Source organism: Protopterus annectens, chromosome 2.part2 (assembly GCF_019279795.1).
Source record: "Protopterus annectens isolate FY-2018-M chromosome 2.part2, PAN1.0, whole genome shotgun sequence".
Lineage (NCBI taxonomy): Eukaryota > Metazoa > Chordata > Ceratodontiformes > Protopteridae > Protopterus > Protopterus annectens.
Window position 1 is genome coordinate 601,974,274 of NC_056730.1, and position 18,158 is coordinate 601,992,431.

Genomic DNA, 18,158 nt, shown 5'->3' on the forward strand with positions numbered 1-18,158 from the left:
TTTTATCCATTCTAAGTAACTGGCAGCCAGCAATGTATTGTTTTTCTCATGTCAGAGGTAGGTCTAAATGTTTGTGATTCCAGTAAAATTAAAGTCCTTGCAAGGTATCATTACAGAGAGGCTATTGTGTGTTATTTAATAAGTTGTTTTTGATAATCCTTTTGGTTCAGATTATGCCAGAAACAAAGTCTAGTCTACAACAGTACTAATTACCTAAATATCAAATAATTAAATACAATAAGCATCAGTGGAAATAATAACAGGATCATTGGTCTTCTAGACATTTACAAATTAAATGTCTTAATATGTTAAAGGAAAAAATACACTTGGAAGTTATCATTCTTAGATAATAACTCATTTCATGTAGATTTTAATTTTGTTATATGAACTGCATACATGAGTTTACTTGGCTTGCATACGTCATGTTTACTCGACAATGCTTAAAATATAAATTAGTTGTTCTTCATACTTTGATTTTTTTAAGCTAACAACAATATAAACTAATATATTTGACATATCCCATTTTGATGAATTTCATTTTCTATTACATTTCTTACTGTACTGATTTAGACTATTAAAAGTCACAACCTATCATATTTATATCTGTAATCACTGAAAGCATATCTGTGATTGTAATAATGCACCATTAGTCTTGACAGCACACGTGGTGGTGGTGCTGTGGTAGCATTGTTGCCTCACAGTAAGATGCTGTCCGGTTTGATTCTCTGCTAGAGTCTTCTGCGTGGAGACATGCGTGAATGAGCGTACCTTCGTTGAAGGTTGTGTGTCAGGGCTGGTAACTTGGCACGAAAAAATCAACTACCAATCATTAGTGGACTGGAGTTCTGCTGTGGCGACCCCTAACCGGGAAAAGCCAAAAGATGCAAGTCTTGATAGCACAAATATCCCATTTTGGGAAGACCTGTTCTCATTGTTGTGACTTCCTTTGCATCTCTAAACTAAAAACATGAGCAAGAGTAACCAAGTTTTAAAAGAGTTAAAAGTTGATATAGCAAGTTACTGTAACATCAGTCTCCAGCTGAGTTTTATTGTGTACAAAAGAAAGACCTACCAATAATTAAAGTATGCTGGAAGAAGATGCATGAAGGTAAAGGAAGTATTTCTAAATGACAAAAAATACACTGAACCCACAGACATTGCCAATATCCTGGCAGACAGGTTCAGTGCAAACTTCTCCACCCCCCAAAAGAGCAAGTATCTATCCTGGCAGAGGGCTGCCTCCCAAACATCTCAGATGCTCAGGTGAAGGCTGCCCTCTCCAAAGCAAAAAACACTGCTTCCATGGGACCAGATGGCATCCCAGGTTGCGTCCTACATGAACTACAAGAGGAACTAATCCCTCAAATAAAACAGCTATACAATCTCAGCCTCACTACAGGATATGTGCCCACAGAATGGCATACAGCAACAGTGGTCCCACTCCACAAAGGTGGAGTCTCTATGGACCCTGGAAACTATCGCCCCATAAGCCTGACTAGCTTAGTCTGCAAGGCTATGGAGAGGATCATCATGGAGCTCATAAACAAAGACATTGGGGACCTACAGACACTAGATCCTACCCAGTTTGGCTTTGTCAAGGGCAGATCCTGCCTTTTGAACCTGGTTGACTTCTTTGAAACAGTCACCAAAGCCATAGATGTAGGGAAGGTAGTCCACACAGCCTATCTGGACCTTGCAAAGGCATTTGACACAATACCCCACTGGCATCATAGATAAGCTATCCAGCTTAAATATAAACCCCTATGTCACAAGATGGGTCACAAACTGGCTCAAAGACAGAACCCACAGAGTGAGAGTTGCTGGAGCCATGTCAGACTCGAAACCAGTCACAAGTGGCATCCCACAGGGTTCTGTCCTGGGACCACTCTTGTTCGGTATATACTTTTCCAAGGTACAGGCAAATGTGGGAGGACTATGGCTCACCAAGTTCGCAGACGACTGCAAACTGGGCGCCATAATCAACTCTCCAGCTGACACAAACATCCTTCAAAAAGGTCTCACAGAGACAGATAACTGGTGCCAGCACCATGGTTTAAAGCTAAATGCCAAAAAATGTATAGTCATACCCTTTAGCAAAAACAATGTGCCCACAAATTACCACATAGGCGGAAACCCATTAAGTACAGAGAAAGTTATTAGCAACCTGGGGACCCAAGTTGATAGCAATCTCTCCTTTGAAAACCACATTGCCAAAGTGGTTAGAAAGACCTTCTACATAGCCCACCTCATCACGAAGGGTTTCACATCTAGATCAAGAGAGGTAATCGTGCCCTTTATTCATCCCTCATCAGGCCCATCATACAATACAATGCCCCTTTTGGGAGGTACCTTAACCGACAACTGCAGCAATTAGAAAGATCACAAAAGTATCTCACCAAGAGGATCAAGGGTCTCAAACAGATGCCATATGCTGCTCGGTTAAAAACTCCAGCTCTACTCAGTTGCATACCGCCTACTTGAGGCGATCTATGCCTGACATACAAAGCTATGTCAAATCCAGAATTAATGGACATGCTCCACCTCAGTAAATCTAAATCCCTTAGAGCCACATGCTCGAGGGACTTGAACCTCAGCACAGAAATAAATAGAACTTGCTGGAGGGATAGGTTCATAACCCAGAGGCTCCCTTCGTTCTGGAATAGAATTCCAGTTCATGTGAGGCAGAGCACCTCACTGAATCTCTTCAAGAAGAATCTCAATAAGTGGGTGGGGGATTGTAGGTTTGTCCCAGGGATTACTCCTGTGTCACTATTAGACAGAGGCACAGTAAACTAAACCTTAAAAAGGGCACAGTATACTCAAATTAAGGGGTGGCGTAAGCCATACAGAATCGGGCTAGGCTTATAATTGCCCCAGGGCAGATAGCCTAGTATGAACCTATGAACCTATGTTTGTTTTTCAGAAAAAATATAATGAAAATCTGTACAGAGATATAATTATCTATCCAGTAAAACACTGGTGCAACAAAATTGCCAAAAAATGTATAGAGATGAATAGTGAACTTCCAGTAATTTCTTCTGTAATACTGACGCATGCCTGTAAAAAAACAATCTGTTCTAAAGCATCAAGCACACATTAGCAAATTTTCTTCTTCATGATTTTCATATATGGACGATATTCTTTTTTTCATTATCTATTCAGTAATAATGATTTCTGCAACAGCAAACTTTGCTTTCAAATAGCTGAGCTGACAGGAATTAAGGACATTGGAATCCATTAGGGTGTGACATTTGTATTCAGGACTGCATCAACTGTGCTTTCCAGTGCAGCTTCATATCAAGACACCTCTCAGAGACATTTCAATGTTCTGCAACACTGTAATCTCAGACTGCAACTCATGGGGATTTCATTAGTTTTGTCTTTCTTCTGAAGTATGCACAAGGGAGCAACATTCTTGATGTGGAGCTCAAGCCGGAATGCCTTTAAAACTGTGCATATCATATCTAGACTTACAAGTCAGAGGTAGCTAGAAGTTAATAAAATTGTCAACTATTGTAATGAGGGGACAGATAATCTGTAGATTCCTTCTCTATACTATGCTTAAATGTAGTTTCCTTGCATTTTATTATTTAAGTGCACAGCTTCTTCAATACTTAATTTTCTAAAATGCAGCTAACTTTGTTTCAGGTAAAGAGTTCTATTATTCAGTTTTGATGCTTATGAATGGTGGTTTATTTATTAGTTTATGTATATGTCTGTTGAACTGATGTAACATTAAATGTTGGCATCTGCCTTTCAAAGTCTTTTAACCATAGCTATCAAACCTTTATTTTATGGCTAGCTTATCTTAAGAGTGCAGAATAATTGTGTTTTTGTGTGCTCATGGGGTCTAGTTGGTGGCATCATTATTTAAAAGACAGAAAAAGGGGCACTGTTGCTAACACTAGAAAAGCATCATTAGCTTTTGCTGGTGTGTGTGTGCGTGTGTGCGTGTGTGCGTGTGTGCGTGTGTGCGTGTGTGCGTGTGTGCGTGTGTGCGTGTGTGTGTGTGTGTGTGTCTAAAAACATCTTGGCCAACTTTTAGTTTGGTAAAACAGCACCAGAAGGCACAAGCAGAGAATAAGGTAGTTAATGTTCTGGGCTGGTAGTGATTTTAAATCTCTTCTGCACTTGGTTTGTGTAAAGCTTATTTCATAGTAGCATGTGTTGACTGTTATCCAAAGGAGCAATGCACATGTATTATATTTACTGTAGGACAACTGTCTCTTGCATGTTGATGGAAACTGATATGGATTGTGAGTTCATAGTCAATGTCTGTCCCCTGCAAGTGTTGCTCATTTAAAGACCGTGATACTGCACATAACACCAATTGATGTGTAGCTGGCGGATGTTTGTCTAGTGGTTGTACACAATGAGTCTTCTAATGTGTATGATATGACCCATGCAAAGTAGCCCAAGTATATTTGTTTAATCAAAATATCATCAATTTAGAAAGAATCTCTTTTCAAGAAGTCTTACCAGAGCATCAAAAACCAGAGTGTCATATTCATCTGTTTCAGCATATTCCATCATTATGGTGAACAGAGCATCAAGTGTGTCTTGCAGAAACTGGAAAAATGCAGACATGACAGCATCAATATTGTGTTAATTACTTAAGCATTTATTTAAATCACCATTTATTATACCCTCTACTTTGTTAATGCTAGAATAGTGACCTTTCAAAATTGATAATGTTGATAGTAAGTGAATATATCTGTATAAACCTCATTTTTTATCTAAGGTTTAATACTTACATGTTTTATTAAAAAGTTAACAGAATACAGATCATTCTCATGTGAGTTATGGAACTTTACATATACAGTACACATGGTAAATATACAAGTCTGCAGTTCTTAGGATATCCACTACATCCAAAAATTATAATCTATATCGGTAGACTGGATTGTTTCTACACGCTGTCCCTTGTCTACACTGATTTTTGAATATTTAAGGTGCATCTTTGCAATGTTTTTAGGAGTTAAAATATCATCATTTAACAGTGTTAATCTAGAAAGGAATGGACAGTTTAAACCCTTAAATTCCAATGAAGAAGGGCTAACCACTACAAAACTGAAAAATGACATTAAGCTGAAAATAGAGATGGTGTTCACTTATACAATGGATAGTTGGATCTCTCGTGATGATGTCACTATAAATAAAATGATCTGATTTTAAAGAAATTTTTTGTGAAAAGTCTGTTTTTATTAGTAAGAAAGGACAGACCATTAAAGAGCTTTATGAAAGTAGCAACTATTTAAATTCAGGTAGAACTGAGTCACCATTAGTGGAAATTCATGTAATATATATATATATATATATATATATATATATATATATATATATATATATATATACTTGTGGCCAGCAGCCCAAACTTTTATTATGTCTCTGAATCAAATCATATCACAGTTACACTACTGGACACAGCAGTGGTGCCTACATGTGCATACCATGCATAAGCTAGCTAGATACATGAATCTACAAACATATGCACTACCCAAGTGTAATAACAAAAAATCAACTTTTTTTAAATATACTTTAGTGTGCAAAATTTTATTTTATGTTAAATGTTTTGATGAACTAGATTTTTCTTTTGGGAGGACTGTGAAGACTTGTTAGATTTAAAAAAATGTGGCAGGTTATTATAAATCATGAGCAACTGAAGCTAAACAGTAATTGAATAAAGGACAACAATAAGGTAACAATTCATGTTACTAAACTACAGCAAATTCTTCTGGCACCTTGGCTAAAGAACCATCACATGAAGTGAATTATAGTTTAAAAAAGCAGTACACAATGAAACTACCAACCAATAACATAAAATAAGCAATTAAACAACTAAGCACTTTCAGTTAATCTCTCTATTCAAACCATGAAGTTTGTGTTTTATATTTTAATATCTATATGGGTTCTCTAACAATTTACATTCTACTAAATGACTTATCATAGTTCTCCCAGTAACTTGCAATAAGATACATGGTAGGAAGACATTACAATTTGTTATCACAATATGTAATAAGGTCATATTCTAATGGATTTTCTTGTTTACTTAGCCTAATATTGATACTACTGGATTTAATTTCTTTTGGTTTTGCTAATCTGAAATGATTTGCAAGGACACCAAATGACCTAAACAACCTGCATAGTATCACATGTATTTACCTTGAGTCTTAAGCTTTAACAAAGTAAATTGCTGCCTTTAGGATTGAATGAACATCTGTACTTCAAAGGAGCATTGGAATTAAAAAAGATGAAGCACTAGTGAGTAGAAAATATCACTGCTTTATTGTATTTTTAAGAGGTCATATTTTTTATTGTACATGATACATAAGGTATATAAACATGCAATTGCCTTGATTGTGTAGTGTCTTTGAAATAAGGTATTTAAGAATTGATTTTATGTTAGTTATTTAGTCTGTTGACATTTTATGATGAAAGCTTTTATTTTAAGTTTATTGCACTTCTAAATAAAATCTATTCTGTTTTAACTGACATTTTATCTTATATTTTGCAGATTTAAGAACTGTGGTTATTGCCAGTGAATTTTGAGTTGAAAATTAAATAAATAGTCTCTCAGCATCAAATCTTTTCAGAGAATATTCACTTGTATAGGCTTTGGAAAGTACTGCTGAATTAACTACTAAAAGTAAAGATGTACTCCTAAAGTCTCAGAGTAGATGATGTTGTTTGTGGTATGTACTGCAGATGTAAAAGAACTGACAGCACAGCTTGGTACAACTAGCTCTTTACAAGAAGCCTAATTGTGCATATAAATTCCAGTAGTTGCAGTTATATAATGATCCTAAAACTTGTCTTAAGAGCCAACAATAGAAAAATCCTATGTCTATAGGGGTGCTGTTCATACCTCACAGCCTCCTAATCCAAGAAATCTGGACAAAGCCAAAAATTATAGGGGGGACAAAGGGGCAAAAATAGGGACACATTTTAAACATTGTTCTTGCATGCTTAGAAAGGTGCTAGACTATCAGGTTTTATGTTAGCATGCATTTTTTGAAGGAAATGACGTCTGTAACCCAAACGTTTGTCACTATTTAGTGACTTCAATCTCCAGTGACTTCTCAGAAAACCTTACATTTTATGAGGAGGTGACCAAAAATATGAGGCAAAAATTTGGACATTCTGCAAAAATCTGGGCAGTTGAGAGGTATGGTGCAGTTTCAACAACTGTTCTATTAAACAACTTAAAATGGTGCCTGGAAATGATTTTAATAAGTTCATCTCCTTGATACAAAAGCTACATAATTACCCCCAAAACAGCCATACAAGGAGGAGCGAAGAGTCTGAATCATCTTTCTAAATGCAGATATATGCATTACAGCTTCAGTTTATTTATGTAAGAAATAACATCTATTTCCAAAACTGTTAAATAATAAAAAGTGGTAATAACTTTTGAATTCATTTTCCATCTTTGCCAGCATTAGAGGCTTATAGCTCACCATTTGCCTTCTTTGTATAATCTTACATTACCTTCCAGTGCAGCTTGGGCACATGCTCATTCGGGAACTTCCCACAATGGGAAAGCACAACACCCATCCACAGGAGGTCAATCAGAAGCTATAAAGGATGGATCTCTCTTTAAATAGCAAATGCATTATAACTAAATTTCTCACAAAGTGAACACCTTTCTGTGAAAAGTAACTTCACCAGAAAACAGAAATTGTATGTCTTCTGTTAAAGGTGTGTCTTCTTTTAATGGCATCAACACTAAACAGTTTCATATACAGACTTGCTAAAAAAGCCAAACCTGTCAAAATATAAAAATGCTGGCTGGGATTCAGTAATCATATTGCAACCACCACTATGTAGGCACTATTTCAATACCCAGTAGTACAACAGTGACATGATTTAATTCAGTGCAGTGGTGCAGTGGTTTGCATTGTCACCTCACAGCAAGAGGTTTTCTGGTTCAGTTCTTGGATGGGGTCCCTTCTGTGTGGAGTCTGCATGTTCTCCTTGCATTTGTGTGGGTTTCCTCTTGGTGCTCCAGTTTCCTCCCATATTACAAAGACATGCATCTGGAGCATTTCTCCGCAGGCCTCCTCTGAAAATTGGCTCATTCCAGGTTGGACTTTCCTGGTAAACAAATGTTAAATAAATAAATAAAATAATAAAGTTGCTTGGAACAACATCTCCTCAGAAGGACATTATTGTGTTTCTGAATTAAATATCACTGTTGCACTACTAGGTACTGTAAGTTATAGGTTCTTGTGCTAGTATTTCACTAGCAACTCATGCAATACAGCTGCAGAGACACACACACTTCACAATACTCACCTCCTCTGTGGCTATCAGCCCTCTTCCTGCCATAAAACTGAATGGGTGTATGCCATCAAATGTTGATGTACAAGGTTTTTGCTTCATTCCCCAAGCACTGAGGCAGAACCATTCCTAGAATTACTATACCATGCTATTCCTAACAGCATAAATCTCCAAACAAACACATATGGATAATTAACATTAGCCATGTCCCTGAAATAGCACATTTGCATGCAGCCTTACCCAGCGAGCCACACGTAGTGCTAAGTCTAGCTCCTTCTTATTGCCGTAGCACTTCTCTGCCCTCTTAATCACTTTGGCATAACGCACTGAGCAATCCTGGATTACACACAGTGTGTCATACACTTAAGACGTCCAGCCTTTGTCTTTATGAGGAGTTAATTGTTTTTGTTAGTTTTCTAGATGTCTCATGCTTTGAATGGAAACATTTATGTCAAAAAGGCAAGAGGAAAAAAAAAACACTTAATGACACAAAAGAGTAAACTATGAGAAGACAGAAGATCTTAAACATCGACTAACCTTGTTTACCTTCATTCAGCAGATTACAATACATTTTCTACTAGACATAAACTAAACAACTTTAATCCAGTCAGAAGACTAGACATTCAGAAAGATCAAACAGATATTAGGAAAATCAGACTCTAATATTCCAATCACGCAAATGCCAATCAGGTATGTACTTGCATAAAGAAGCAAATTTACTAAACATCCACATGCATAAGCACAGACACACACACACACACACACACACACACACACCCACACACATAAACACGTATGCATGCTTCTGTATAAATGTGCGTATGCACACATGCATACACACAAAAATATATATGCATGAGCACACATACATATGTTAAATAAGCATACAGATCAGTACATGCATGAGAAAGCACACACACTCACACACACACACACACACACACACACACACACACACACACACACACACACACACACACACACACACACACACACACACACACACACACACACACACACACGCACACATGCAAGCCTGCTCAAAAATGCACGGAGAGAGAGAGAGAGAGAGACATATATAGATATATCAAGCAATCATAGATGAGCACATATATGTCAAACAGATACATGTGAGCTTACATACCAACTGAGCATGCAGATGTGTGACCATACACACATTCCAGTGATAGAGACACACAGAAACACAAATTCACAAAAGCACTCCCACACTGGTGTACACAATGATAGCTATACTCTTTTTGTATGATAATCGTTTTGCTGCTGAAGTCATGTAGCATCTACTTAAAAGGTTTACATACATCACAAAAAGCATTTTTAGCAGAATACTTCTTTAAATGAAAAAAACAATAAGGCCTTCAGTGCTCCTCAGATCTTACCTTGACCACTTCTCCTCCATCCACTTTCATCAGTTTCTTGAGATTCTCTTGGAGGCGATTGGGATGTGAACGCCACTTCAGTAGACCAAGCAGATCAACTATGAGACACATTTAAACAAGAAATAGAATCAGAGTTCTTCTATTACACATTTTGGATGGCTTGGTTGTTGAAAACTGGACAGGCATGAACTGATATATTTTTCAACATAAAGTCGTAGAACAGGGAGGAGACAGAAGTGTAAGAAGTCATTTTGATCTGCAAAGAAAATTTCCATTTTGTCATAACCTCCTTAATAGATTAGACACTCTAATGTATCACTTGTTTCTGCCATGTATCTAGAAGATTTCAAAGCATACTGGAACCTTCACTTCAAGGTTAACTCAATGTCTAAATCAAAACTGTTACCAATATCAGTACACACAATGATTATTAGAACATAGCTAGAAGACTTAAGACATATTTTTAGATTTATCCGTGAAAGCCAAATGAAAGACATATAATATAAACATATACATTCAGTTTTATGACCCTTTTATTGACATACATTGTGTGCATTATCCCAATCAACAAAGTAAAGATGACATCTCTCTAACTTTTTATTTATTGATTGACATTTGTTAACCAAGACATTCTGACTGGTGACAACTGCTCATTTTCAGTGGAGACATAAGGACTATTGAAGTACAATACAATTGTTTGCATACAGAAACTTATACATTCAGTACATACTTGATAGCTAACAATTTAAGAAATAAGATATATGTAGTAACTGGAATAGATAAAATTAAGTAGACTAGCTTAACATATATACAATTTCTAAAAAAGGAAAATAAATGGAAAATTATAAAGATGCAGGAGAGAAAGAAAATGTTGTGAAAGTTAGCAAGAAAAAGGGGATTTAGAAGAGTTGAGCTCTTGTTTGCTCTGAGTGTACATATTTAAGTAGGCTGCTTTATAGCGTCATGAAGACGTATGAGAATGTACAATCCTTGTGCAGAGTATGCACATAGCCAGGTGCTATTTAGTTATTGTTTACATTTTGCCTTAAAGATATTCAGTCCTTCTATGTGTTTTAAGTAATGTAGAAGGGCATTCCATAGCTTTGAGACATAATTAAAGTAAAGCTTGTTTCCTGCTGCATTGTTTGATTTTTGTAATAATTAACAGAGAGTTTTTGCTTGAGTGTAAATCATGAGTGGTGAATATTTTTATAGGATATTCAAAGTCAAAGTCAAAATAAACTTTATTGTCATTCAGATCTACAAATGCAATGTATCACTGGAGGAAATTTCGTCGCTTCAGGCTTATGTACACTGTAAAAGAGTTTTAATAAGAGGACGAAGGAAGCACATAGAAGAAAGTCTAGACAGTACAGATATAAATACAAACACTGATATCCTACTTATCATCATTTTTAACATAGAATAGCAGTATAGCATAATTCACAGTTCCTGTACTTATAATTTAGTTCAGATCGTATTACTTAGATAAATAGAATAATTTAATTCTACGACAATAGAGAGAATCATATTCCACTTTTGGTGTTCTCACAAACTGATAGAGTGTTGACATTGTTAAGGTTAGTTGTTCAACAGTCCGATAGCATGTGGAAAGAAACTGTTCCTGAATCTTGATGTTCTAAACCTGATGCTTCTGTATCATTTCCCGGAAGAAAGGAGGTGGAACAGTCCATAGGCAGGATGATACTTGTCCCTTATCAGTTTCATGGCCATGCCATAGCATCTGCAAGAGTAAAGGTCCTATAAGGACTGGGAGTTTGATCTTATGATTTTCCTGGCCTGCTTTACAACCTTCTGTAATGCCTTGTGGTCTGAATATTAGCAGTTTCCATACTAGAGTGTTATGTTTTTAGTCAGTATGCTTTGATTGTGGCCCTGTAGAAGGTCATGAGGATGTGGGAGGAAAGGTTTGTTCTGCATAGTCTCTGGAGGAAGTGGATACATTGTTGGGCTCTCTTTACAAGGCTGGAAGTGTTTGTTGCCCAGCTTAGGTCATCTGAAATGTGCAGCCCTAGGAATTTGGTGCTTTTTACCCTTTCCACTACTGTACCACTGATGGTGATGGGTGCAGGGGACCATTGCTTCCTCCTGAAGTCAACAATGGTTTGTCAAGATTTAGTGCTTGGTTGTTGTCTGTGCACCATATGGTGAGTTGGTTCACTTCCTATCTGTACGCCTCCTCATTGTCATTTCTTATGAGGCCTATCACATGGTATCATCAGCAAACTTGATGATGTGATTTGTCTGATGTTTTGCAGAGCAGTCATGGGTCAGTATTGTGAAGAGAAATGAACTTAATACGCAACCTTGTGGGACCCCTGTGTTCAAGATGATGCATCATGAGTGGTTCTTGCCAACTCTAATGATTTGAGGCCTGCCTGTCAGAAAGTCAAGGATGCAGTTGCAGAGTATATTTACTATGTCTAGTTATCTTAGTTTAGACAACAGCTGCTGCGTTGTTACAGTGTTGAAGACTGAGCTGAAGTCTATGAACAGTATATGCATGTAGCGATTTTTGTCTTCAAGATGAGTCAAGGTGTGATGTAGTGCCAGGGATATAGCATCCACGCTGGAGCGACTTGGTCTGTAAGCAAAATGTAAAGGGTCAAAAGATGCAGGCAGATAAAAATGATATATGCTCTTTGAGCATCCGTTCAAAGCATTTCATCACCACTGTTGTAAGTGTGATGGGTCAACAGTCGTTTAATGTGACTAGGGATGATTTCCTTGGCAGAGGAATGATAGCAGACTTGAAGCATCTTGGCACACTAGCCTGTCTGAGAGATGTGATGAAGATGTCAGTGAAAACAGGTGTCAGTTGAGCTGCACAGTCCATGAGGAGACAACCCAGAATCATGTCAGGAGCTGCTGCCTTACCTGGGCAGACTTTTCTTAGGTTCTTTCAGACTGCCTCCAGGCTGAGACATAGCAATGTGGCATACCGTTGGTGAGGTGTTGATTGTCTTTTCAAATCTGCTGAAGAAGGTGTTAAGTTTGTCTAGGAAGCCTGTATTATCTGCACATTGTATTGACAGAGCTTTGTAATCAGTAATGCACTGGATGCCCTTCCACAGCTGCCTAGGATCCTTTTGATCTGAAAAGTATTTTTGTATGTTTAGCCCATGAGCATGTTTTGCTGCTCTTAATCCCTTGTTCTGGTTCACCCTGGCAACTTTCAGGGCATCTTTATCTCCAGACTTGAAGGCAGCATTACATGCTTTCAGTAGCTCATAGACTTCACTAGTGAGTCATGGTTGCTGTTTTGCCCTTATAGTTACTTCCTTCAAGGTGGTCACATCCTCAACACATTTGATGATATACCCCACTACTGTTTCAGTATACTCATTCAGGTTTACATGCTGTTCTGTAGTAGCAGCCTCTTTGAATAGGTTCCAGTCAGTTCATTCGAAGCAGCCTTGCAGGGCTGAGACCCCTCCTTCTAGCCAGATCCTTACCTGTTTCCTGGAAGGTTTTCTTATTAGCAACATGGGTTTGTAGGCTGAGATCAGCAAGACAGAATTGTGATCTGAGCTGCCTAGGTGCGGCTGGGGAACTGCTTTGAAAGCTTACATGACATTTGCATACACTTGGTCTAATGTATTTGTTCCCCGTGTGGCATAGTTCACATACTGATAGTAGTGTGATAGTACTGTGTTCAACTATTGAAAAACTAAAGGGAAAAAAAGTTAAAACAATATTATATAAAACCCTGCAATTTCATTTTTTATGAATGAGGTCATGGGCCAAAGAAGTTGTGTTTAAAATATGCAGTGTAGTAGGAAGATATGGATTGCAAGGATACCCATAGCAACTGGGAGGGGCTCTGTGATGCATAATCCCTTAGCCAGGAGGTAGTGTGTGTGTGGAAATACATACATATTTTTCCTAAGGGGAGCAATCATGATGTTTACAAGGCTGTTATGTGGGTGGTGGGAGTTGGAGCATAGTCACTAGCAGCACTACAACACAGCACCAGCTTCTCAATCTCCTATTCATAGGTTCATAGATTCATACTAGGCTAACTGCCCTTGTGAGCCATTTTAAGCCTAGCCAATTATCCCCTGTGAGATTCAAACCCTGTACCTTGTGTTTGTAAGGCAAACACCTTAACCATTAGGCCACCGATTCAACTCCAGACATCAGTTAAGTAGAGTCTTGTAGAACCTGTGTCTGGACAAGTAGACTTAGTGAATGAGGAGAGGAGCTGATGTCAGCTGATGGTCGGCTGTAGGGAGAAAAAACAAATAAGAGGCTGTCTTGTGGGTTGTAATGGGTTTGAGTAAACATTCTGACATCTGTTATACATGTCATTATGATGAGTGCTTGCCTTAGAGTACCCAGTTATGTACACAAGACTGTGGCTATTGCTACATACATGAGATGATGCCAAGGACATGGGGCTGAGAATGTTTTTGTTAGCATAAACACATGCATCTGGAGGAGTTTTTAGTCCTTTTATTACTCAACTGTTGAACATCAGCCGTGGACCTTAATTTTAGTAAAAAAGAGTTATGTAATTAATAATTCTATCATATGATGGTTAACACAAAAACACACAGGCACAAATGCACACACACACATGCACATGCGCATGCACTCACACACACACACACACACACACACACACACACACACACACACACACACACACACACACACACACACACACACACACACACACACACACACACACACACGCACACCCACACACACACACACACACACACACACACACACACACACACACACACACACACACACACACACTCACACATGCGCATATATTGGCCTTGCAACATGTAGGCATATCTATTTGTGTACAATTATCCTGTAGAGAATTCTGGGTTGAAGTACTAAAGAGCTGGTATAACAAAGCAAAGCAAACAAGGGAGTCCACACCACCTAGCTCAAATGTCAAACAATGATGAGACTAGCACTGGTTATTTTTAGGGATATTTCACTGATTAGAAAAGTGCTAGCCATCAAAAAAGACTTATAAGGTAGGTAAACCTGAATACTGGCTTACTGAGACTACTGTCAACTATCTAGTTACGGTAAGTATCTAACACAAGTACACTCCATTATCACCCATCTTGAAATATTTATTCCCAGTTTACAAGCATCATCAAAAATATTACCCCTTTACCAGTACTATGTTTTTTCAAAAAAATATTCTTAGCTATTTGAAGCTGCAACAGCAATAGCTTAGTATTAATATTTAGTACAGGAGTATTTAGATTCAAATTCAATTAACTTTAAACATAATAAAATCTAAATGAGGAATGCCTGCATAATAAATAGAGCTGTATCGAGGAGAGAACTAAAAACCTGTACATGAATATATCACGGCTGCTTTTTTTAGTATACGCCCCCCACACTTCCTGCTACTTAAATAAATCAACTCCAAGACTGCACTTAGTGTAGTGAAGTGCAATCTTGGAGTTGATATATTTAAGTAGCAGGGGGTGTGGGGGTGCAGGGGGCTTGCCCTCCTGCATATAGTTGAAGGGTAATATGTTTCTGTATGTACTTGTGCTGGAATATAGTAAGTGTTGATATACTGTGTGTTTTCAGGATTATGAGTTTTCAGTATTTTGAGTTTACAGTATTTTGAACTTTCAGGATTTTGGTCTCAGGAATTTGGTCTTCAGGATTTTGGGCTTTCAGGATTCTTTAGCGCTTATATATATATATATATATATATATATATATATATATATATATATATATATATATATATATATATATATATATGTGTGTGTGTGTGTGTGTGTGTGCCTCTCCCTCTATCTCTCTCTATTTATTTTAATCAGCTATTAAGCCTCACTGTCTTCAATTTTTTTTTTATTTTTTCCAGTTCAATACAAAATCCCCAAATGACCTAGCCACCCATCAGAAAAGTTTGTCCCAAATAAATAGCTGGTGCCAAAATTATGGACTAAAACTAAATGCTAAAAAATGCTAAACAATGCAGTTGAGTAGTCATCTACCCCAGGGAAATATCCACTTGACAATATGCCCCTGAAACTTGACTCAGTTATTCAGGATTTTGAGAGCATTGTCCTTGACTTCAGAGAAGTAAATGCCAGAAAGGAGTCATCCAGGAATGATCCCTGAGGGACCCCACTTGTGACTGGCCTCTTTGTAGAGGTGGACTCCCCAATGCTAACTTTCTGGGTCCTCTCTGTGAGCCAGTTGGTTATCTACTGGGTGACAAACCTGACCTGTTGAGTTTGCTAATAATGCCAGAGTAGGGTATTGCATCAAATGCTTTGACCATGTTAACATAGGCAGTGTGAACCATTTTGCCCTCATTCATCGCTTTGGTGACCTTCTCAAAGAAATCCTCCAAGGTTCAATAGGCATGATCCTCCATTGACGAAACCAAACAGGGTTGAGTTCATTGTCTGGAGGTTTACTATATCACTAATGATCATTTCCATAATAGTTCTTTTCATGGCTTTACATATAAGACTAGTGAGACTTATGGGTCTGTAGTTTCCGGGATTTGTAGATGGCTCAACCTTGTGCAGATAGATGACTGTTGCTGTTCTCCATTCATGAGGCATGAAGCATGTTTGGAGGCTACAGTTAAATAGCAATTCCAGAGGGCCTGATAGGTCATGTTTTATGCTATTTAGAAGGCATTCTGGGATATTGTCTTGGCCCATTGATGCAGTGTTCTTGACCTTAGTGAGTTGTTACACCAGATACATTTTTGCTACCTGTTCAGCTTATACACAAATCATGCATAGGTGTTTGACAAAATTAATGGCATGTATATCATTCATAACAGCATAGACTGTGCCATAAATATATTAAATGCACACAAGGCACCTAGCATGTATTGCTCATACTGCCACATAGCAGTGTCCCTCCTAGCACTTCCTGCAGATGTTACAGTGCCAGACAGTGTGCACGGTTACCCTCATAGAGTGTGGATGTATTGTTATAGATGTCAAGTGTGTGTACAGACTCATCTCTTATCAGTTTACATCACATATGTTATGTCACAGGTATGAGATTAGTGGTGCTATTATTCTGATATTGTCCATGTCTGTGTTTGGGTCTTGTAATTTTTGCCATGATCCTTTACCTGTGGCCTCTTGCTGGAGACCTCTGCAGAGAGTACACTCATATTCAGGTATAATAGTTTGCACAGCTTCCCAGTATGCACCCTGCCCCAATTCTATGTCAGATCACTGATAGATATCCTCTGCATTATTCATGTAAAGATGATACAGACATCCTCCCCACTGTTATGTCACCTTGTGTGACAGTCACAGACAACACATCTTCACTGTATAGTCCGTGCTGTACCATCTAGATATGTGCTTGGTGTTGCTGTTCCAACCATCTTCAATTGATATGCCCTCCCCTGCTGTACATGTGGGAGCTTCACCTGTACTCTTTTTCCTGTGTGCCCCAATTCAATCCACACACTTCTCCTGAGTGATTATCTTACATGGCAGTCCCATGTCCTGTTACAGATTATTAACACAGCTTCAGTACAGTAAACCAGGAATGGGATATCACAATACTCTTCACTGTAGGTACACAGTCCTGTACTGTATTTAGACCATATACTTCACATTCATACCTCTCAACTGTCCAGATATTCCCAGGATATCCAGATGTTTACCTTATCAAATATTTGGTTCTTGCCATATCACTGGGATGATCTCTAGACTGATAGATTCATAGATTAGTACTAGGCTAACTGCCCTTGTGAGCCATTTTAAGCCTAGCCAATTATCCCCTGTGAGATTCAAACCCTGTACCTTGTGTTTGTAAGCCAAACACCTTAACCATTAGGCCACCGTCCTTCAATAATACATACATTTGAGTGCATAACTCTCAGTTTTCCTGATCTGTGTAGAAGGTCCAGTTTTTGTCTCATATTTGTGATCTTTTCCTCATAAAATTGTTTTCCTGGCAAATCATTGTCATGTCATTACAGAGTGCAGTCAGAAACTGATGACTGACATTTGTGTTTCAAACTTCATGCTCTTCAGAAAGTTCATGCTAATGTACAACCTATATATTCTATCAACTTCCTAAGTTTGGAAGTGCAATATTAAACATCTGTCCCTTTGTCCCCCCATTTTTATGGCTTTCTCCACATTTATCACTCTAAGAAGTTGAGAGTATTACATTCTAACACATTCCTATATGACATCTATGTCAAATATGTCCCTATTACTGGTTATTTGTCCTCTCATTAAGTTGGCCTCTGTGCAGATGTGTATCACTAACAGAATGGCAGCTATATGTAAAGCCCTGGTGATCATTGTGTCATTCCATGCAAATCAACGCACCATAGGTGCTCTTCTTTACACAGAATTGCTATCCATGGTTGCTAACAAGGTTTCATGGCCAGCAATACTGTTGTGAGCTGTGAAACCTAGGCAATTCATGCCATGGCTCATTAATATGCAGCTGGATGGGGAACAGGAAATT

The 18,158-nt window shown here is 38.0% G+C and overlaps 1 protein-coding gene across 1 annotated transcript in view; it reads right to left on the bottom strand.

The window, feature by feature from the left end:
- LOC122795974 (dedicator of cytokinesis protein 2-like) overlaps positions 1-18,158 on the bottom strand; it is a 2,887,083-nt gene that overhangs the window by 863,475 nt on the left and 2,005,450 nt on the right. The window contains exons 19-20 of the mRNA XM_044064456.1: positions 9,678-9,775; positions 4,480-4,569 (exon numbers count right to left, since the gene is read on the bottom strand). Coding sequence (XP_043920391.1) covers positions 4,480-4,569; positions 9,678-9,775 — 188 coding nt within the window. The remainder of the gene's footprint in view (positions 1-4,479; positions 4,570-9,677; positions 9,776-18,158) is intronic.